We start from the raw sequence: 22,494 nt of genomic DNA, 5'->3' as shown, positions 1-22,494 counted from the left end.
AAACCCAACTTTGACAGTCCAAGAGCTGCTCACACAAATAAACTTGATCCACAGAAGACCATGCTGTGTTCAGACAGGGTCTCAGCTTTCGCTGGGTTCCTTCAGCTTGTCTTTCCCTATTGGTGGAGTCCCAACACAGATATGGGCTCTGATAAACTGCCTGTAATGGCTTTTCCCCTTATGACGCATTAGGCTCATTGAGCAGGGATGTTCATCTACTCCAGAAGGCTCTCCTGGGTCCTCCTCCAGCTGGGGTGCGGCTCCTTCTTCATTGCTGGAGAAAAAAAAATTGGCAGCATCTCCAACTCTTGTCAGTGATAGTGAGACCAGCTGTCACTCCCAGTAAACCACGGGGATCTTCCTTTGAGCCTCCCTCGCTGCTGTTAGCTCTTGTCTGCCAGTTAAAAGCTTTGCTGGTATAAATAAACGGGTCAAACTGTGCTGGCGACACCATCAGCAACAACGTGGCTTGGATCTTGCAGCCTGAGTCACCTCCTTGAACGGAGTAAGCCCTATCAGCAAAGGATATTTCTGTGCTCTACCAGCACGCTTTCTAGGACTTTGGCCAGCAGAGCTCTGCTGGTGAGCGGGAAGCCTACCATATGTCTGATTTTCCTGGATGTGCTTTCTCCAACTGCGTAGGAATTTTGCCCGTATGAATTTAGAGGCAGTTCAACACTTGTCTGGGGTTCCCAGATATGCAATATCTCTGCTTGTGATGTTCCAGATGTGGTTGCCATTTGTTGCAATCATGGATGCTCACGGGGCACATACGGAGTGGTTTGCGTTCCCGGTTCCCAGAAATCACCGCATTGTCACATGCCACACGTCATACAACCAATAACAAGCCCAGCAGCAACTTTAGTAGCCTTCAAAAAAGGTCAGATTCTTTTTCTCTCCATTCTTCTGACTCATCTGCCCAGGGACGGAAAAATCAGGGTCAGAACAGGGTGGGGGGAAAAAGATAAAAATAAAATTCAGCGAGAACGTAACTTTACCCAGGGTCTCCAAAGTACCTCAGGAACCTCTTCGTTCCTTTTTCACTGCAAAGTTCCTTGGGTTCCTACTCCCTTTAGCAGAGATGGTAATGAGGGGTAGAAAATGTACAAAAGCCTATACATAAGAATAATTAATTCCAAGTTCTTTTTGCTGGATTCAAATCAGTTGGGTTAGTGTGCCAAGGCACTAAACACTTGATGCTTTTATTCTTGGGGTTTGTACACATTTTGTTGTATGCTTTGGGTTTCTGGTTTACTGAGAAAACAAATCTTCTTTCCAAGCTTCTTCCATGAGCGGGATTATTTTTAAATGGTGATTTCTTTTTATATACTGCACTCTTCACTAGAGAAGCATATCAGTACCTCCGGAAGATGGTGGTATTTGTGACCAGGGATGGTGGAAAGCAGCGGTTTCAAGAAGTTGCATGCCTTCAGGTATTCCCAAATACCCAAGGAAAGCAAAAAAAATATCATCTTAGATCTGGAATGTTTAACATTTCATTGTCAGCTTCAGTAAGGACCCAATTTTCTAAGTTTTTTTTTAGTATGGCCTTAGATATTCCCCTAAGGAAAAAGCTGGATGGTTTATTTTCCAATGCAAATTAATTAATTTTTAAGGAAAAAAGAGGCTTTCAGCTGCTGATGGCCTTGGCAGCAAAATCAGGTCTCTTGCATGGCACAGCAGTAACGTTTATTGAGAGCAAATAGATGAGCAGCCTGGCTTTAAATTCTCAAGACATCAACAGTTGCAATCTATGTTACGACAACAACATCCAGAAAAACAAAATAAGGAAGTTGAATGAACTGCAGAGAGATATGCCCCAAATGGAGCCAAACAACAAACAGCGTTACAATCCAGACCCAAACTTCCCCCACATTCAGTGATGCTCTGCTACACGCAATAGGTCCAGGGAGATGGTTACCGAGACGTGACTCACCGTCCTGGTTTGACTCAAGGGGAACGGTGGCTCCTGGCACTTCAGAGGACACAAATGTCCCTGCCTTGCTCGCAGACTTACAGCACAGCACAGGAGGGAAGCTCTACGAGGGCAGAGTACTGATGAGAGAGCTTCCCCAAGCCTGTCTCAGGCAGTTCATGATTACTCTGGACTGTTGTGGAGCAGGACCATATTTTCAAATTTTTTCGGGTGTCATTGAGTGAAGGTCTGAGGTCACTCCTCCCTACCAAAAATGAAGCAGGAAGAAATAGAACCACCAGAAGGCAGCTACTGAGTAAAGAAAAGAGAGCGCCAATGGTGATGGCAAAAAACCGGTGATAGTTTGAGGCACTGGATGTAGAAAGGGCAGAAAAGCTAAAGCAGCAATATAGGTAGGAAGCATAAGACATAGGATGACCGTGCCCATATTGTTCAGGGCCCAGCCAGCGAGCTCGTTTAAAGGGAAATGAAAAAGCCCCATATCATTTCCTACTGCTCAGCAATGTCTCCATATGAGAACCTCTACTTAATAAACTTTGATCGAGAGAAGCCTCCCCCCATGGAGGACAGTTCACAAGCACTCAGGAAATTAGTGGGATTATTGGGGCCGGGCATTTGAAGACATAAATGTTTCAGATTTATAAGAAACACATTTCATAATCACTCTGCCTCGCAGTAGTTTGGAAGGGGAGGAGACAGGGCCGCAGCTCCTGAATGAGTATGGGGGAAGAAGAAAGACTCAACTGTTCTCGAGAAGAAAGACCCGATTGTACTGTGAGGTTCAGAGGGCTTCACTGGGATCACTGGGAAGCAACGGGCTCTTGGCCTGCTCGTGGAAACCCGAGTGGTGAGTGCAGGTAGAGCTGGCTGGCTGAAGTCAAAGAAAAAGTGAGATGGGGAAATCCTATAAAAAGATCTTGGATGGAAAGACTACAGCTAGCATCACTATGACTTTCCTTTCAGCTGAGTTCCTCAGCTTAAAATGGGGAATCCAAACCAAAATCCTGTATCCCAAACTCTCTCCTTCAGTACAAGTTCCTATCTGCACGCAGATGTTGCTCTGAAATATGCCGCTTTTGGTTTTGTGGATAAGGAGGTCTATTTAACTTGGGTTTTCTAAGCAATCACAGTGTAAGGCATCAAAGAGAATCATGTACAGAGCAGTGCTGTGTGCTCTGAGCTGGTCTGGTTTGGTCTATAGCCCTGAACCGCCACTAATTTGTTGTTTTGGGGAAAATCCCCTTTCCCCCCAACTCTTTGCCTCTATTTCCTCATCTCTAAGGAAGCTCAGGAGACAAAAGTGCCACCAAAAACCTTGATGGGTGGGTGGGAAGTGCAGGATAAGTGCAAGCCCTCATCCTTACTGAGCTGTGAAGCTTTCAGACACCATGACACCAAAAGGCTCCAAAGAATTAGCCAGAGCTGGAAGCTGACAACTGGGAAGAAAGGAATAAACAGAGCACTTGGGCAGCATAACTCTGATTTACGCTAATGAGCACTACTTGTGCTCTTTGTTTCCTCCCCCAAACACCAAGGGTTAATATCTTCCTTTTGAAGGACACAGATGCCCTGGGGTTGTGGAAGAGGAGGGGAATGAAATCCTCTCTTGCAATAAGGAGGGGAATCTTGGAGTAACTGCACAAAAAGTGCGTCTCCTTCGTCTGAGTCAGGAAAGAAACCATGCCAAGTCAATGGGATTTATTTCAAATTCTGGCTCATTTCTACTCCTATTAACTCTAAACGAAGACCAGCTGGGATCAGCCTGCCTTCCCGAGCAGAGGGAGACCAGGCAGAGCTGGCCGACTTCACCGCGAGGGCCAACGGCCCCTCGGCTGCCGGAGAGAAACCTCAGTCGCTGCAAGATGCAGTTCCCTGGGGACTGGGAGACCTCTGTGATTCCCTGAGGGATTCCCAGGGCTTGCAGGCAACGCTGGTCCACTCCAAAGGTTTCAGCGGATTTGGTGGGCCAAGCCACAGATACCAGAATATCAGACAAGGGGGGAAAAATCCATACAATAAAATCTCCCAAACAACAAAATCCAGTGTGTACCTCTCCATAAAATGGGATGTAAAGATTTACACAGAAGAGGCTGAACCTGGGACCATCAGCGACGCACTGATTATTAAAGCAAAAGGAGAAGTGGATTGCAGCTGAGGGCAGAGCTGCCCAGGGACGATGACGTTTCTTCTAGATGGGGAAGGGGAGAGACCTGTGGGTGCAGCTATGCAGAGGCTCTCGCCCTGACCCTTGCTTCGGCCCTATTCAAAGCAAAGAGCTTAAGCATGTTTGACCGCGTTCCTGAGCAACTTTATTCCCCTTTAAGTTTTGATGCAAGGCAAATACCTGCTTATGGCTTTGCTGGATGTCGGTCCACGCAAGTAATGATACTCCAAGGCTGTTACACAATCACACACCACGGCCGAGCACAAGCACCTTTACAGAAACTGGGCTCCAGTATAGGATCTGGCCCTGCTGATATAGTGGCTACTGGGAAGGACGGGCTGCAGGGCAGGAAAAGCATGTCCTGTTGTGTCCTCTCCTCCCGTGCAGAAGGTGTAGCTGTGGCTTGGGATGTGGCTCACGCAGAAGCCCAGGAGATGCTCAGCTCTGCAGCAAAGGGCCTGTGCCCTTTGGATGAGCAGAGCTGTCTCATGGAAACATCTGCAGAGATGTGCCAGGTCCGTGGGCCAATACAGCCCAATCCGAGGCATGGCACAGGAATGGGCCTGGGGAGCGCCCGGTTCCCTTCTGCCTCTGCCACTGACCCACCTCCCGCATCACCCTGGGCAAGTCACCTTGTGCCTCTGCTGCTAACACATTATTCAAGGGCAAGATCAGGAGTAGTAACTATTTCCTACTTTAAGGGTGTGAAGAGCTCGCTGTTACCACTGGCACGCTGCTGGGGCTGTCACAGCCCTCCCCTGCACGCTGAGCCCAGTATTCTCCATTCCTTCCATTGCTCAGTCGGAGGGTAACCCCACGCCCTCCAGTTGAGAGAATTTAGGAAACTTCTTTCAAGTAAGAGCTCCACAGACAGTCTGTAGACCAGGGCATGAAAAACAGCTTTTCCAGGAAAAAACAGCTCAGCACATTATCAAAAAAAGCATAGACAGCAGAGATTAAAACCAGAAGTGACTCCAGGATTGTCCTTCAGCAGCCTCAGTGTTTTCGGGGAGCTGGATGCCATGTAACTGGTGTGGGGTTGCCAGCTGTTGCTGAGCTCATGTGTTGGGAGTGAATGGCTGGATTCAGCGACAGCAGAGCGAGGCGCTTTGTTGCAGAAAATCTTTGAATTGTGTTTTCAATGGCAGGAAACAGAAAAGAACAAAGAGCAAAAAACCACTCTGGGACAAATTCTGCTGTAAGTGATGTTTGGACAACTTGGTAATAGAGCAGAGTGTCAGATGAGAATGAGCTCTTGCCCTACCCTGGTATTACAGAGCCCAGAAACCAGCTCCATCTCAGCTGTGACCGCAGCGGGACACTTCTGGAGCGACTCTGCTAGCTGAGAGCAGAAGGTCCAGCCTGGCCAGCAAGTCCACCTTCCACTTCAGGACTGTAGCCTGTAGACGATGGAGAAACAAGAACACGATGGGAAGGATGCTGTCCTCAGGACACCATCCAATGCTGCGCCTGTGGAGCTACTGCCGCTCTGGGGAGCGACGTGGCTGAGACCGCAGCACTGGAGCCAAGAGCCACGAGTTCACTGAGTGCTCTGTACTGGCCTAGAGAGTGGCTTTATCCTTTTGAAAAACACTGCAAGTTCCCTCAAAAAACCTTCTCAGATCTCCACCCCAGCTCAGCTCCGTCACTCTACCCTCTTGGAAAGCAAACAAAAGGACTTTGGACCTTGTCGCATCAGAGCAAAGGGATTTACCAGCCCTGAGAGCTCTTTTGGTCTGCTGGTGCACATCTGCACCATGCAGCAGGGCCGGCACATGCAGCCAGATCTTCTCTGATGTAATTGTTTATGGCGATTTATACCATTGGAGCGTCTGGCTCAAAGCTTTCCGAGTCCTGACGTGGCTTGAATGACAGCGCAGATAGGATTTCAGGTTAAAAAGGAAGTGGAAAAAGAAAAGAACTGGGCTCCCAGTTTTGCTGAACAACGAGGGATTTTCTTGTTTCAGAGCATGTTGTATTTCATTACCTACAGGCTCTCCAATTGCTTTCCTGGAACTGTAAAAACCTCGCTATCAGATGTCTGCCTTGTATGACAACCAGCACATTACGAAAACCACAGTGCACAGCTACGGAGAGCAGCTGGAAACCCACCACCTCCCTCCTGCCAACTGGCTTGGGCCTTTCGTACAGCCACCGGCGGATCAGTTGTCCTCCAAGGGAAGAGCTGAAATGCTGTATTTTCTGCAGTCGGAGAGGAGATGCAGCAGAGAGGAGCGCTTTGAGGGGTTCTGCCCTAGGGGACCACTTGTCTGTGTCCGGGTTGACAGTTGCATACCAGTGACTTCAACCTTTGACTCATCATCCTCCGTTGCAAAGAGGAGGATCAACTGGCAGCTGGATCCTTCGTAAACGTACATCACTCTCCAACAATGTTGTTTGGATATTTCAGGCGCTGTGGCATTATCCCCTCATACAATGACAGGTTGGCAAATAAATTGACTTTTTATTTTGGCAAACTAGACCGTGACACTTGCGTTGCTGATGCATGCCTTGCCAGGGTTTGACACGCCGTTGTATCTTCCAGTCTCCCCACAAACCGCAGAGACATATCGTTGTCCTGCCTTGCCCGTATGGAAAGTCTGGATCTCCAGTGGACAACTCCTGCTCTCACTCCTCGCACTGTTGACCCCAGGATCTGCGGCTCCAGCCAGACTCTGAACGGAGATGCCCAAACAGTCCCTGGTGCTCTGCCAGGGAAGAGAGGTTGTCAACTGCTCACTGCTCAGACACACCAACCAGAGGTCAAAGGACCAAGTCCAAAGGACAGTCAAGGTCAAGAGAAGGCAAGAAGTCTGTTTTACAGGAAGATGGAAACCTCTGGGAGGAGATAATATGTGAGACAGCAGCTCAGGAAAGGTGCACGCCTCTGATGCGATTTTTGAAATCTCAAGTGGATCTTTGACTCGGCTGTGTGTTAGTTAGTGGTTCAGGTGCTCCGATTTCTCTCTTAGGACCAGAGGGACAACTGGCCCACCCCTCTGCTGAGCAAGAACTGGGACTGAACGGAGCAGTGTGAACTTGGACAAAGTGACCAAAAGATAGAGGATACTCGTGTATCTCAGCTCCAGCTGCCTCGAGCCCTGCCAGCCACAGCTGTGAGACTCACAGACCATCTCAGTTGCCAGGTTTGTTTGCTGAAATCCACTGGCTTTGAAACATGTACAAACTACCCCTGGAGACTCGGCTGGGGCCTCCCTGCTGCTTTTGTTTGAGATTTAAAACCACAGTGGAAACCGGTTTTCAGATATGTTAATAGTGGAAATCGCTGAGCCAAGTTAAAGCTAACAATCTTTGAAAACTCTTTCTTGAGCACCGAGGGAAGTTTGTTGTGCTCAGTTGGTAATGTTGTATCAGCATCGGGATGGCTTTCTGGAAAATAAAACCTTGCTCAGTAAAGCCAGACGTGTCCCTGCTGTAGGCATCAATCGCTGGGAGAACGTCTCTCTCCTGCATGATCCAGAAGGGCAGCACAGACCCTTTATGCTTCCTCCAGCTTTAGCACGTGGTGAAGGTGCTCCAGCACATCCCTTCTTCTGATGAAGGTGCTCCAGTGCATCCCTTCTTCTGATGAAGGTGCTCCAGTGCATCCCTTCTTCTGATGAAGGTGCTCCAGCACATTCCTTCTTCTGCCGCCTCCCAGGGAGCTCTATGACTGTGCAGACGGAAGAACTGCTAACCTCTTTCCATCCCTTGCGCTGGCCCGTTGCCATGTGGTGTGTGAGCTCGTACGTGCCCTGCCAAGTTCCCCAGCTTCTACCTGCTCTGCGGCTACACGGGGCGCTGCCAGCACCAGGCCTTTGCCCCAGGCCACTGTGCAAAATGGGCTGAAAATGTACCAGCAATAAAGCCAGATAATTTCAGAGCAGTCAGGCGCCTCATTTCCTACTTCTGTCAAGAGGATACTTGATACTAAAATGTCACGTTCCTTTAGACATAAGCAAAATAGAGATTAAGACTAAACACATCCTCAGTGTTAAGGAAAAATCTTCAAGAGGTGGTGTAGCTGGAAGGACTTGTGATGAAAAGGGTTTTTCCAGAGGCTGTCGCTGCTCGTGGAGGACATGTCTTTGTGCGTCCCCTCTAGTGCCGAGGCAGCGTGGAACACAGGACCAAGCCAAGGCATGGGAGAAGCTTGTCTCTATGTCCATGACTGCAGATGGGCATCAGCTTCCTCAAGCTAAAATGAATCTCTTCCAGAAGCAGAAGATGTGCTCCACACTCCCAGATGGAGGTCAGTTTGTTGGCACAAGTAACTGGACAGGTCCTTGTCTGTGTGTCTCTCCCACTAATGGCACCAAAGCGTCAACATCTCCCCTGTCCCCTTTGCAGATGAGCAGGATATCCCAGCAATATTGGAGCAGAAGCACACATCTTTAGCCCAGGGAAAAGTCAGCGGATCCAGGCAGGAATGCAGTGAATCATGGATACAAGGACTCCTGGGTGTCACACCAGGAGAGATCAAATGAAGATGCAATAGCTAAAGACGAAGTTCTCTTTAAAACCATCTAAACTGAGTATTGGACAGTGTGACGTTATCACATTAGATGTATTAAAACCATATGCAACATGCGTAATGTGTAAACACGCAGTATCTGCAGCACACCCAAAGCCAACACGCCTCCTCCCTGCAATGCACACCTTCCCCAGGCAATTTCCATGCCACCCTACAAATCCCGGACAGGAGTTTGTCACAGTGCAACCCTGGCGTTTGCCCTTGGGTGAAAACCTTCAGGACTTTTCCCCGACAAGGTTGGTGTTATCTTTGTCCAGCAGCCTCAAAAACCTCTGCCCATTGTACAGCTTCGTGACGGGCTGTTCCTGCGGTGGTTTTTGTGGCACGTCTTGCAGAGGGTGGGTTGACTTGATTTTCCAGCTTCCAACCCTCAGTGGAAAAGGGATACAAATCCCTAGGGATTTGTATCTCTGAGCTGTGAACTTTAACTTGGCAGAAATCTAAGGACGATCCCACAAATATTTGTATATTTTCTCCACGGGAAGGTAGGCTAAAAGTCTCAAAATAAAAACGGGAAGAGAAAACTTATTTGTGCTTCTATCAGAGGACTTCCATCTTCAAATTCCCTCATCGAGCACAGGAACTTCGGCCTATGCATTAGGTAACGGCAGGCGTTTGGCAGGGGAGGCAGTGCTATCTGGAGCCTACATGGGTCTCAAAGTCTGCTTGAGTTTAGACATAAGGATATACAAAGGAGCATATTAAAATAGTAGATGGAAATATAGCACTCTGCAGTAAAAAAAAACAAAAGGGAGTGATTATGAGCAGGAATCTTGGCTCTATTGGCTCTATTTTTTTAAATAAAACAGAAAACGGCATCATGTTCCCAGGGACATGCTGGCAAACAGCAGGGACAGAGTCTGAGAGACTCTATATTTTATACTCTATAACTTAATATGGCTTTTGCATGATTTTAGTATTTTTATTGGTTCTTAAAACATGCACAATATAAACACGTGAAGCAGCCAGAAGTCCAGCACACGGAGGGCCGGGTGCCGAGGGCAGCCGTCTGGCCGTGCCAGCCTGCAGCTGGGAGGGAGCGGGGGATAGTGGGGACCACCCCTCGCCCCCGGTACGGTCCTAATCCTGCAGAGCTCCCTGTGGGCACAGGGGGCTGTGGCCAAGGGTGGCCTTATTTGGGGCAGGACTACAGCCTCATTCTGCACATTTATGGTGCTGCACCACAGTATTAAGCCAATGTTTCCACTTTCTAGACAAGTCCGTGCTCAAATCCCAACCTCAGCCCAAAAATAACATAAATCCAGACCCTTTGCTGCTTCCATCCCCTCACACCCTTCTCCCTGCCCTCCTTTTAGCCAGCCACAATGTCACCAAAGGGAAAAACAACGTGCTTTAACATCGAGCATCTGCCCAGCGCCCAGAGGTACCTGCCCGCTCTGCTGCCTCCCGCCCATCCTGGGCAGGGATTCCAGAGCTGCCATCAAACTTGGTTAAACTTGGGCTACTCATTCCTTCTGACATGCCGGAGCTGCTCACGTACCTCCCAGAGACGTGGGGTAGGAAATGGTGTATTTTCCGGCTGCATGAGGAACAAGACTGGTGCTACAGGTGAGCATGGCTGCTGCGGCCAGGCTGGCTGCATCCTGACTCAACCGGGCACCGCTTCGCAGAGCGAGCCTCGCGCGTCCACGCTCCTGACAACTTTGATCCACAACAATAACTACAACGAATACATCGTGTCCTCAAGCTGATAAACTCCATGTTTTGAGCAGAAGGGCCTGACACGGCAGGCAGAACAGCCCACTGGGGCACTGGGCAGAGTGATGCTCCATCTGGCACCACTGAAGGAGCCCCAGGCCAGACCCTGCGCCGCTCCTCTGGCCCCACAGCTCTCACCTAGGAGCCAGAATTGTTTTTTCTTTCTAATTTCATCTATTTGTTTTCTATATGTAAGGAGAAACCTTAGAAGGGAAAACCAGAAGTAAGCAAGTAATCATCAAACAGAAGTGAGAGAAGGCAAAAGCTGGCCATTTCCAAACTCCAGGCCAACGCCAGCTGTGGCAGCCAGTGGAAGCTCAGCTCCTCGCAGCCTCTGCACATCCCTCTAATACCCTGCGAGGTGGTCCATTTTACAGCTGCAGTAGAGACACAGTGTCCCAAAGCCCACAGCAGTCCAGAGAAGTGAGCCACATCTCAAGTGTGTATCCTCACTGACAGACCAAACCATCTCCTGGATGCAGTTTTTCGCAAAAATAACATACTTCAGAACAACATTTGCAACAAGTCACATCTCAAGAGACCTCCTGCCCAAAGCAGTGTCCTGGTTCACTGCCTGTATCTCCCCCTCAATCTGCCCCCAGGTGTTTTGCTGCAACGTGGCATGCCCTGTTGTAGTAGTATTGATGTCTACAGTAATTACCGGCCTTGTTAACAAAGAAAAAAAAAAGAAAATAAAAGAAAAAAAAGAAAAAAGACGAAAAAAGAAAAAAAAGAAAAAAGAAAAAAAAGAAAAAAGAAAAAAGAAAAAAAGAAAAAAAGAAAAAAAAGAAAAAAAAAAAAAGAAAAAAAGAAAAAGCCTATTTATTTCTTACTAGGGTTTAAATGCAATCCAGCCTCCCAGACACAAGACTGCAAACTTTCTTTTGTCCTCTTTTTGCAAAAGGATCTCGTCTCTTCAGGCGAGCTGGTTTGCCTTTTGCAGCCCAGAGCTCAGTGTGCGCCAGCGGCGCCCCGACACCGGCGCTGGGCAGCACGTACTGCACCCCTGGGCTCACGCTGCAGCCATCGGGAAGGTTCAAGTCATCTTGCGTGCAGGGATTTAGACAAGAGCACACAGCACTCTGCTGATCCTCTGGGGGCAAAACGCAACTGCTAATTTGGAAACCAGAGCGCAGGTGGCCCTACGGAGGGTGCAGGAGCTGTGCTGGGCCAATACCCGTACCCTGGTGATCTGAGATACACGCACGGCTGCCTGTGCAGGAGAGCACTAGTTCCTACAGCAAACCCACGGACCAGCTACGGGCGCTGGTTTTGCAGACTCACTCGGACACCTGTGATGCCAGGATATCCAGGAGGCCCCTCTTTTCCCTTCAGTCCTTCGTTGCCTTTTTCTCCTTTCTCTCCTTCCAGGCCTTGCTCTCCTTTGTCTCCCTGTGGAAGAGAGGAGGGTGGGAGCTTTTCATACCCACACAACACACGCGTCACTGTACATGGCTCTTACAAGCAGAAAACCCACCACATAATTAATATTTCAGGAGTCTGAGAGGAAGAGAGTCTACAAGCAAAAGGATGAATGAGCATGAGTCATAATACACTTGACATTTAACAAAATGAGCAAAACCAGGTTTCTTTTTTTTAAAGTCTCTTGGCTGGAGGAGAAGGAACTCCCCCATTACACAGGGTAATCTGAACCCTTTTGCTTCTCCTGCAATAAGGCTTGAACCTCCCACATGAATGAGAGAGACGGACAAGATCTGAAAGTCTCCCTTGCCTCACCCAGAAGCCCTGAGCTCAGGATGCTGAAAGATTTTTAATAGGATGGGTTTGTCCGGAGCAGTCGCTTGGCTCCTGCTGCCAAATGGGAATCAGTCCGGGGCTCAAATAAACAAACACTCTGTGAAACAGTGTCATCTTGCCCCTGTGAAGGATTTGTGGTCTGAGCAGTAGGCATCATGTCAAATCCCATTCTTATAATTGATGGCACAAAATTTTATGGAGACAATCAAAAAGGCCAATTCTGTACTGACAGCCACACCTACACGTGTGCAACCAACTGGCCTGTACAGTCGTTGTCCACTTGCACCTGCGTTAGTGAGGGCACAACAACATCTCTCCTGATTAAACACATGCTCCTGCAGCAGCAATTCTGCTGTCCAGAGACTCATCCAGGTTGAAAGACCTGGTTTGGCTCGAGAGCTCTTGGGGACAGTTAGTGGTGGCAAGAGAATACAGAAGCCTTGACTGTCTTTAAGGAAGAGTCTTTTGGTCCAACATTCAGAGATAAGCAGAAGTAGAGACACATGGCAAATAGTTTAACTAGAACGAAGCAATAAACCGCATTGTTGTGGGACCGGCTGCTTTTACTTTCCATGGAACAAAACTGTTGGCCTGTTTGGAAAGGCCGGCTGTGCAGGGACAGAAATCAGAGTCCCGTTCCAAAGGCAAGGTAGCAAACTCACAGCAGCCACAGAGCGCAGTGCAAGCCCTGAGCGAGCACCTGGGGCTTTGCCAAGAGGCAGGGGATCTGGTTTCTGTACTTGCAAACAACGTTCTGGTCAGTGGTGCAGGGGAGAGTGATGGACAATGCCTGATTTCCCCTGCCAGGCCCAGGAATTCCTGATTAGTTGGAAATTTAATCTGTAAAGACTCAAATAAAACAGACAAATTGTTGGAAACTAGATTTTGAAGAACTTGACCTTTTTGGAGACCTGATCAGATGCCAGAAATGTGGGTAGTGGAGGGAAAAAGGAGGAGTCTGTTATGTGTGCTTACAGAAAAAAATCCTTAGAGGGAGCAGGGCAGAGGTTTATTGCACAGAGGACCCAATAACCCCCTTGGCTTCAACCTGGCCCCAGGAACCACGGGGGCCTGAGTGCACGGAGATGTGTGTGAGAGATGAAATATGCCACAAGAGTGTGGTTTACCTTGACACCGTCCGGCCCGGGTGGCCCGCTGTCCCCTTCCAGCCCTGATTCTCCCTACAAGACAGAAGCAAACGCCATAAGGCTGTGCCCAAATACGCTTTTTCCCTGTGCTTTCGGCAGCTGACTGGTGGCAGTGAGTGGGGCTGCAGCCACAGGAGCCCAGCCCTGCACTTCGACACGTGTCCTGTCTCATATCCTAATGCTGAACAAGCTCTTCCCGGAGCAAGAGCAGGAGTTCAGCCTCTTTATTCTGAGTCATAGTTTCTCCTCCAGGACCCCGCTGCTGGCCTGCGGGAAGACCTCTTTCCCTGGGTTGAAAAGGGGGCTCAGTCTGTATTCATTTAACCTGGGGCTTCCCCATCCTGCTCCAACAACTGACCGTAGTCCTGAGAAGGGACAAGAGCCATTGCCGGCTTCAATCTGTGCATTCATCCCGTCCCTGGCTCCCTCCCACGTGTGCATAGTGCAGCCAGTGTTTCCCTGCTTAATGCCCGCCTTCTGCTCCAGCGTCTCCCTGCTCCGTGTGGACGGCACCCTCCTGGCAGCGCCTGGCTGGGGAACAGGACGGGTCTGTTCCCACACTGCCCCTTTCATACGCGAGGTTGTCACAGCGCTTTGCAAAGCAGCACTGTAGCACTGGAGAGGCTCAGGTAAGCTGGTGAGCTCAAGCTGACAGGCTCTGCGAGGAAGGTGTTTCCACCACCCGGAGAAGCAACAAGGGCCATAAGGGTTACGGGATGCCCAGGGCAGGGTCTGTCTGCCTGCCCAAGGAACAGAGCCTCTGGGGAACTAGTACAACAGAGAAGTCCTACGAGAAGGTGACCGTACTTACCCTTTGGCCAATGAGGCCTTGCTCTCCAGGGACTCCCAGCTGGCCAGGATCACCCTACAAAGAAGGAACCACAGACATGGAGACAAGCTGTCTACTGGCGGTGAGTCAGGATGAAACACTTCGCATCGCACCCCTCATTTTGACTTTTTCATTCCTCTCCCACACAAGCACCTTCACTCCAGTTTGCAAGGGGGTCCAAAGGACAGGTTGGCATCACCAGCGCCTCTGCTTGAAGAAGGCCAGTGCACACCTCGCAGGCTCTCAATGATGCCCAACAGGACAGGGGTACAAGAGTGGTTTGTGCTTCCTGCAGCTGCAGAACCAGAAGATATTCCCTTGGCATGGGCCTTTGGCAGGAAAAGCAGCAATGCTGGGTGCAATGCAGCACTGTGGCAGACACAGCTGGAGCGAGGGAGAAGACAGCTGACAGCTCTTTGAGCGCCAGCACGACTGAGGAAGGTGGAGAAGAACCTGAATCTTTGATGGCACCAAAACAAATGAACTGAAGGTGCTTGGATCTGGCAAACAAATGGATCTTGGCAACAGGCTGCGAGGTTGCACTGGGGGTACAACAGCCACAGGGCAGCTACCTCCCATGTGTGCCCATCCAAGCGAACTGCTTTGCAAGGAGTCTGGCTCAGGAAATTCAGAGGCAGAAGGAGAAACAGGTTTGACCTATCCATACAGCAAACTGGTCTGCAAGCGATCACTGCCCAGAGCAACCCCAGCATGTCCCAGCACTTCCCAGCTTCGGAGAAGGAGCAGCACAGGACTCTCACTCTCTGACCCCCCAGCAAGGACGTGTTGCACTGACAACACGTCAAAAGTTAAAGGGGTTAAAGGGGTGTTTGCACAAACCATTGTGTCCTGTTCCCAAGGAGGGCAGCCAGGAGCACGGGAGCTGAAACACTCGTGAAGTATCAGGACGCCAAAGACACGGTAGCTCCAGTGAAGTGTCAGAAGATTTGCCAAGGAAAACATGGCAAAGGATGGGGCTGGGGGTGGGGAGTGAAGAACAGCAAAGAGGAAATTGCATTTAATCCCCACACAGAGTCTGTTCAAAAGCTCTCCACACAGGAGCGAACCTTCAAACCAAGCAGAAAGGGGGTTAGGATAAAATAAAACCCCCTCTGAGCTGCTCAGCACAGGGATCTTATTCAAACAGAGACGGTTTTTATAGGCCTTTCCATGGGGACAAGAAGGTGCATTCATGGCTCTGAGTAGAGCACCCTTCCCCCATAACCATTAGAGGAGTTCAGTCCCCACAGAGTTGAGGCTTGGAAACTGTGGCAGGACCTTGTCTGAGGGTATTTTTAAGTTTGGGACCTTCCTAAGACTCTTCTTGTTTCAGATTAGAAGCTGCCTGGATCTCTGGGTCTCAAGGACTCCCTTCTCCACTCAGATTTTGGATCTGCAAATGAGTTGAGCTTCATTTCCAAAGCCCTTCACAGGCAGAAGACCCCTGAGACGGTGCTTGTCCCCAGCACCGACAGCCTCTCCCTCGGGATGGGGCTCAGGAATTTGTAACCAAGGGCTTAACGTTAACCTGGTTTTACTTTTTAAACTTTATCTTTTGTTGCGTATGCTGTCTGCTTTGGCTACTGGAGGGTGAACCTGCAATGTCAGACAGTCCTGCAGCAACAGACGTTGCTATTATCTCCCTGGTCTGGCAGAGAACTTGCACTAAGGGTTTTTCTTACCTTCATGCCAGGTTCACCTGCGAGGCCAGGTTGTCCCATTGAGCCAGGCGGTCCCTGGAAAAAAAAAAAAAAAGATAATGAAAAAACCCATTGTAACAGAGTAGAAAGCAAGATCAAAGACATAATTCCTTTAGCAGAGCCCTCCTGGGACAGCGGAGCCCTGTTTGCAATGTAATTACCTCCCCGGAGCTGGCTTAGGGTACGCAGCATCAAAGAGGCCCAGTACCCCCGTGTGCCTGGTTCCTGGAAGGGCTCTGCTTGTCTCTCACGCCTCCCCGCTCCCCGGCCCTGCGGCAGCCCCCAGCTTCCTCTGAAGCCCTTCACAAGGCTCCAGCAGGTTGGCTGATACAGTGGATAACAAAAATGCTCAGCTGTGCTCTTGCTTCCTGCAGCCCCACTTCTCCGTTACTGCTGGCGTGAGCACACTCTTGGTGCCACCAGTCTCGTGTCGGTCGGGGTTTGCAGGCGCAGTGAACTGCCCCAGGCGACACAGCTTCCAGCGGAGCCATTGGCTCCACGCTCCCGGAGAGGCAGGGGCACAATGGTGCTGCCAGCTCTGGGACAGCGAAAGGGAGCCAAGAACAGCAAGGTTACACCAAACCCTTCAGCACAAACTTTGGCCAGATTAGCCTTGACATCCATCACCCACTTTCTCCGGCTGTAATGGGCCAGTAAACATCCTAATGCCAACGACTGGGCTCAGACCAGATATCCATGGCCCAGGGCTGTCGCCAGGCTGTGCTGGCTGGAAGAAAGTGCCTGGCAGATGAGATAACGTGTCCCTGTCTATCCGAGCAGAGACCCTGGTAGACGGTCTTGGCATCCCCCAGAGAGCCAAAAATGAGTGCCCGACTTGGAAAACTATGTGAAGTAAGAAAGAAAGAGGCAAGATGAGAGAATGACGTTGCAAACTATTACTCGGGGTCCAGCTGCCACGTGCAGCCTTGCCATAGCGGGGTCACGTTCGTTAGATACCTTTAGGACCAAGATCAATTGGGAGCTTTAATCTTTGTACATTTGCTAGTACCTCTGGGAAGCATGGGGAATGAGAATCAGTAAAACAAGCCCAAATATAGGACAGCAAATCTTGTCTTTAAAGGATTTGAGTGGTTTATTTACTTATGATATTTGTTTTCCGGACAACAATCTCCCTTCTCTTTGCAGTTAGGAATAAAGGAAAAAAGAGCACATAGTCAAGGGAGCACTCGTCTGCCCAGGGAATAAAGCCAGTTCCTCGCTTGCTGAAATGGATTCAAGCAGAGGAGGGATCAGGGCGCATGTTGGGTTTACAACAAATGGTCAAGTTCACGCAATGAGAAAATTCAAGCTCCAATGAAAGCAAAAATCCTGCTTTGGTTTCTGCGGAGGTGCCAGTGCAGAGAAAGGCTCCTGGAAGAGTCACAGATTTGAATAAAGCTCTGTATTTTCTTGGTTGGCAACACCCAGAGTGGCTCAGTAGCAGCTTTCCAGCTCCCCAGTGTGGTTTACCACGCTGAGAGCACACTCCATCCAGTCTAGCAGCCATGAGAATGGAAACTTTCATGACTCATACGCTTTGCAGTAGACTGCATTAAAAGTCACCTTCGCTGCTGTTTTCACAACCAAGCGAAACATCACGTCTATGTTACAGCCCGGGACCTATGGAAAGGAGCTACCCAAAGGGAACTGGCACATCTGGTATACACAGCCAAGACTACAACACTTTGAGGGGAGCGAAATCAAGCCAAGACTGCAGACGAGTTAGGGGGAAACCATGGAGGCATCTCCTGCGCTCCATCGGGGCACTCTTTGGCAGCTGCTGCTGCTTTGGTTATGGAGTGTTTGTGCCACTGCTTCACGGCAACGGCAACCCAAAAGCAGAGTCAGCAGCGAAGGCGTTTCTCTGAGCTTCCTCCACTGGCTGCAGCAGCTCGCGATGGGACTGCCATAGCAATCCAGGCGGGCTGACAAAGCCATGTCTTGTCAGCAATGGCACCAGTGAGGGGGAAAGAAAAGACCAGTTTTCGGTTTGAATTGTTACTGTATTTGGTCCGTGACTCTGCACCCTGGTGCAGAAAGGTGGTCCCCGGTGTGGTCGCAGAGCCGTGCCTGGGACTTGTTAGTGTGGTCAGCTTTGCAGTGTTTCTCTTGTCGTGAAGACGGGTCTGCACATCTACCAACTGGGTGTCTATGGGCTGTGATGAAAATGATGCTTGAATTTCTGATTTGCACTGTTTGCTTTGGAAGTTGACTTTCAGACTTGAGGGAAATCATTCCTGCTTGTGCCCCACATATAGAAGGATGTGCCTCTCCACATTTACTCCTGCCCCAGTCCTGCTATTCTTGATGCAAGGGGAAAACAAATAGGAGCAAAGCTCAGACCTACCTTATGCCCGATTTCTCCCAAAGGCCCAGGTGGTCCTTGTGGTCCTTGTGGACCCTGAAAAACAGAGACACAATGCTCTTTTCATACAACTGCTTTCATTTCTGAAGGGCCATCACTTCAATGGCCTGTAAGGTAAAACACCAGATATCACCACATCACAGTGAGCTATGCAGGATGCAAGAGATGGCCAGTGAGATGGAGAGGCCAGCAATGGGTGTGCTGAGGCATCTTCACAGGCAAACAGCAGCTCAGAAGGTCCTTCATCTTTCTGTCTCCCAACTAAAACAACTGCAGTTGGCAACCTGAAAATGCCTGGTTTACCCTCTCCCTTCACAGTCCAGGTCAGTCCCCACAGACGCAGAGAGCAGATGACGACCCCTCTTCCTGCTTTGGTGGTCCTGTTTGCCCTCCTTGAGGTCTATGTCTTCACCCTTCACCTCCCAGTGCCTTCCCCAAAGCTGTGGGCTCACTTCTGACCCCATCAGCCTCCCTCCTGGTCCCCTTCAGCTCTACCTACCAACCCAGCCCAATCCTTCCCGTTACATCTGACCCTGTCCCAGACCCAACCTTGCTCTTCCTTTCCCCCTTCCCTTCTGAAATCCAGCCCAGGCTGTATCCTACACTCTCCCTGGTTGTTCCATGGCTCCCTTTTGCTTTCCAGGGCTCTGACCTTGTCTTTCCTCGTGCCTCCTAGGACTCTAGCCAAATCTTTCACATCTCTGACCATGCTGGAGTTGGCAAGGACAAAGCAGCTGGGAATGGGAATGAGTGGCGGAGAACAGACAGACAGAGAAAGAAATGAAGTGTCTGTGTGTGTGCAAGGAAAGACAGATGAAGAGAGAGTGATAAGACACTTGCCGGGTCGCCTGGAGCCCCTTTTGCTCCTGGAGGTCCAGAAGGTCCTTGGATACCCTAGAAAAATTAAAGAAAAACAAGGTCAGCTCCAACCCCATGGCAATCTTGCATGCCTCTCGGCAGTAACATGCATCTTGTAAACGCTCCAGTAAAAGGAGCAGAGAGGTGGCCTCATAAGTGTGAGATACTGTCCGAGTTCTCCCTCCTGGACCAGCACCCAAAACTTATGCATTTGAGTGAAACTGAGGTTATGAAAGGAAGCACAAGGGATGGACACTTACTGGGAAGCCACGTGCTCCTGTCTCCCCAGTCTCACCCATCTTCCCCTGTGAACACACGGTTACAGCGATTAGCAGCTGGGAATGTGCCGAGACACCTGTGGCGCTTTGACCAGGGGAAGCTGCAGCTCCCTGGACAGTGTGTACGTGTGGGTACCCCCACGGGGACTGACACCGTGCCAGGTTTGGCAGGCACTGGCTCTCGCAGAGGACATACCTGCAGCCCATCTGGCCCCAGCTTGCCTGGCTCCCCTGGTCGGCCCTGCAAAGCAAAAAGACAAAGACACGTTGGCAGGAGCACAAACTATTGGCGATGCCCTTCTGCTCCAGCCCACCTGCTCTTGCATTTTTGTGCATCAAATATTCGCTCCTGTTCCCTTCAGCTTTTGAGAGGCCAAAAGCCCAGGACCCTGCCCTGAGGAACACCCCAGTCAGCAGGGAGTGTGGGCAATGGGCTGCACGGCCTAGGGTTTTTTGAGCAAACACTGCTTTGAAGGAAGCTGGGATTCTCGGGAGATTCGGCACAGCCCCACCTGGCAGGGCATGCAATAAGGGAGATTCCCCATCCAAATTGCATTCACAGGGCCACGTGTGCTGTGCAGGGGACGGAGTCTGGGACGTTCAATGGTAGGACAAGGGTCCAGCTCTGCCGCACTGCTCGCACACCAGGCTGCTGCCAACGGGAGAAACTCTCCCATAAGCCCTTCTCAAAGTCTGTGAAGGAGCAGGCTTGGGTGAGGCTCTGCTCAGGCAGGGTATCTGCCAGGCTCTCTTTGCACCAGCCATCTCCTGCCCTCTGTTTTTTCCTGTCCTGACCTAATCAACATGAAGTACATCAGAACAGATATGTATTCCCTTAGGTCATATTTTACCAGTCATGTTAAATTGCTCCATTTTTTCTGCTATGTTCAGATGTAACAGCCAAGTGCCCTCGCTGCCAGTTAAAGCTTCTCCCCTTCCTGCGAGAACCCTATTATTTTAGCAGAGGCCCTTTTAAGTTTGTGGACTGCCTCTGTATCCAGGGTCTCAGACCCCAGCTGCAAGGGCCCTGATGCCTGCATTGGGCAGATTTTACCCCGGCTGAACAAAAGACTCATCCCTGATGGCTGATCCTCATGGAGCGATTGAACATCGCCTGTTCCTAGAGGAGGATGTGACCTTGATCCTGCCCAGAGCATTTCACAACACAGCTAAAAGCAGCCTTGGCCAACCTGGCCACCTGCTGGCACTCACCTTGACACCTCGTGACCCCGGCTCGCCTACTGGTCCATCAGGCCCTCTAGCACCCTGGAAAAAGGCATAAGAGAGGCAAAAATAAGAACACAGAGTATACGTCTCACTGGAAAATACAGCAGTCACTTTAGCTTTGGCCACCAGGAAAATCCATGAGATCAGTCCTGGCTAAGCCAACCTATACCTGGTTGGGTTGAGCACAGGAGCAGGGAGCCCAGGACTCAACAGATCCCTTTCTGTCTTTTGTTGCTTCACTTCTCACCATTTACCAGCACACAGCACCAAAATGTTTTTTATTCCTGTTAAACCAACTACCAACCACAAAACAAAGCCAGAGGAGAAAGGCAGGCCAGAACAGCCTTATTTTCAGACAACAGTTACATCACAAGGGTTTTGCAATGGACAGACTTGCAGTTCTAGCCTTATTGATATCAAACCTCTTCCTTCCTCAAAACCATGCTTTTCCAACTGCCCCTGCCCTTAACCTTACTACACTGTCTGATGGTCGCCATCAGGACAATAATGCTACAAAATATGCACGCAAGCCCCCATCATACAGTTCCTTCACAATTCTCCTGGGCCCCAAACTGCTCCCAAAGAGCAGGGTTTATCTGCTGGCAGCTGAACTCCAAGCCCTCAGTTACAGTTACCTGCTATTTAAAGAACTGGCTGCTCTTAAGTGTCAGGCAGGTGCTCATGCATATGGATGCTGGGAGGAGCGCAGCCAGCCGTGCCTGCTTTGGCATGTCTGGTCCTACGCCCGGCATCTGCTCCTGGGTTTGCGCATGGAGGAGGCACGAGGACCTCGGGAGGTGTACGGGACACGCGCATGGTTAGCAATGCTCGTGGCACATACAAGAGTTCAGATAGTGAGAGATCCTGGAAGTGATTAGCTAGAATTGAACAGCTCATGGTACGGCTTGGGAAGCCATATCCTTAAGGAATGGGTGTTCTTCCTCTTCCAGAGGGTGCTAGCTGGGGAGAGAACTGGTCTCAAAGAGGGGACAACTGTGATCTAGCTTTCAAGCTAACGTCAAAAGAGCTGAACCTGCAGCTTCCTGCACCATTCGAACCCCAGAAACCAGTGTGTTACTCTAACAGAGAATAAACAGAGCCATGGTCAGGGAAAAGACAACAGTAAAAAAAGGGCATATCAAGAGACTCTATTAATGCACATCATGTTCATAATCGGGCCATGAGCTCAGTTGGGACTCTTAGGCGTTACTGCAATATAAATAATAAATAAAAACACAGAGCGGTGCTAGAATGTAGTGGTAAGAGGAATCCTGAGAGCAGGCCAGCGCGGAAATAGAGAAAACAGGAGCCAACGTGCTTAATCGGGATGCAAACCGAGTGCCAAAAGTAATAACGGGGCTAGGGAGCCAATGTGTTAGAAAAGTAACTCCACTATGACAGGCAAGAGAGAGAGACTCACAAAGAAAGGCAGTGTAACAGCAGAAGATGTATAGGAAACCTAGCCAAATTATTACAGCAGACAAACATTGTCAATATAAAATAATGCAAAAACTTCTACTGCGCTTGGCAAAACCCTGTGCCGCTGAGCGTACCAGAGATTAAATAACCAAAAGCCTGAACTGCATGCCAGTAAGACAGAGCTCTAAAGAACGCTCAGCCTGGTCTCTGGGACAGACGGACAGAGAAGGACTGTGCACCAGATGGGGACACCACAACCAAATGGGGTGGTTCACAGGTCGGCGCTTTGCTACACTAATGTAATGGCAGCTCTCACCAGCCCCAGACCCCAGCTCATGCTGGCCACTAGATCACAGAGCAGTAAAGACCAAAAGTTTTATTAATCCACGTCCCCATAAACCTCAAAGCACAATGACAGAAACCAGAAGGTCATTTAAAAGCAGGGCTACTGACAGCTGAAGCCAGACAGCGCTGTAGGTTGGAGCAGAGGGGGAGCAGGGCTTGGAGGCATCTGGGGAGCTGCGTGTGGTGACCGGGACATCCAGTAACCCAGCAAAAC

General features: G+C 49.9%; 1 protein-coding gene across 1 annotated transcript in view; it reads right to left on the bottom strand.

The window, feature by feature from the left end:
• The window catches only part of COL27A1 (collagen type XXVII alpha 1 chain), a 163,260-nt gene that overhangs the window by 27,595 nt on the left and 113,171 nt on the right, over window positions 1-22,494 (bottom strand). The window contains exons 29-37 of the mRNA XM_074608623.1: window positions 20,502-20,555; window positions 19,486-19,530; window positions 19,272-19,316; window positions 18,994-19,047; window positions 18,136-18,189; window positions 15,771-15,824; window positions 14,071-14,124; window positions 13,239-13,292; window positions 11,638-11,745 (exon numbers count right to left, since the gene is read on the bottom strand). Coding sequence (XP_074464724.1) covers window positions 11,638-11,745; window positions 13,239-13,292; window positions 14,071-14,124; window positions 15,771-15,824; window positions 18,136-18,189; window positions 18,994-19,047; window positions 19,272-19,316; window positions 19,486-19,530; window positions 20,502-20,555 — 522 coding nt within the window. The remainder of the gene's footprint in view (window positions 1-11,637; window positions 11,746-13,238; window positions 13,293-14,070; window positions 14,125-15,770; window positions 15,825-18,135; window positions 18,190-18,993; window positions 19,048-19,271; window positions 19,317-19,485; window positions 19,531-20,501; window positions 20,556-22,494) is intronic.

This window comes from Larus michahellis, chromosome 15, assembly GCF_964199755.1.
Source record: "Larus michahellis chromosome 15, bLarMic1.1, whole genome shotgun sequence".
NCBI classification, from domain to species: domain Eukaryota; kingdom Metazoa; phylum Chordata; class Aves; order Charadriiformes; family Laridae; genus Larus; species Larus michahellis.
Note: the sequence above shows the minus strand (reverse complement) of the source record. Positions and strands in the feature narration are given on the sequence as shown.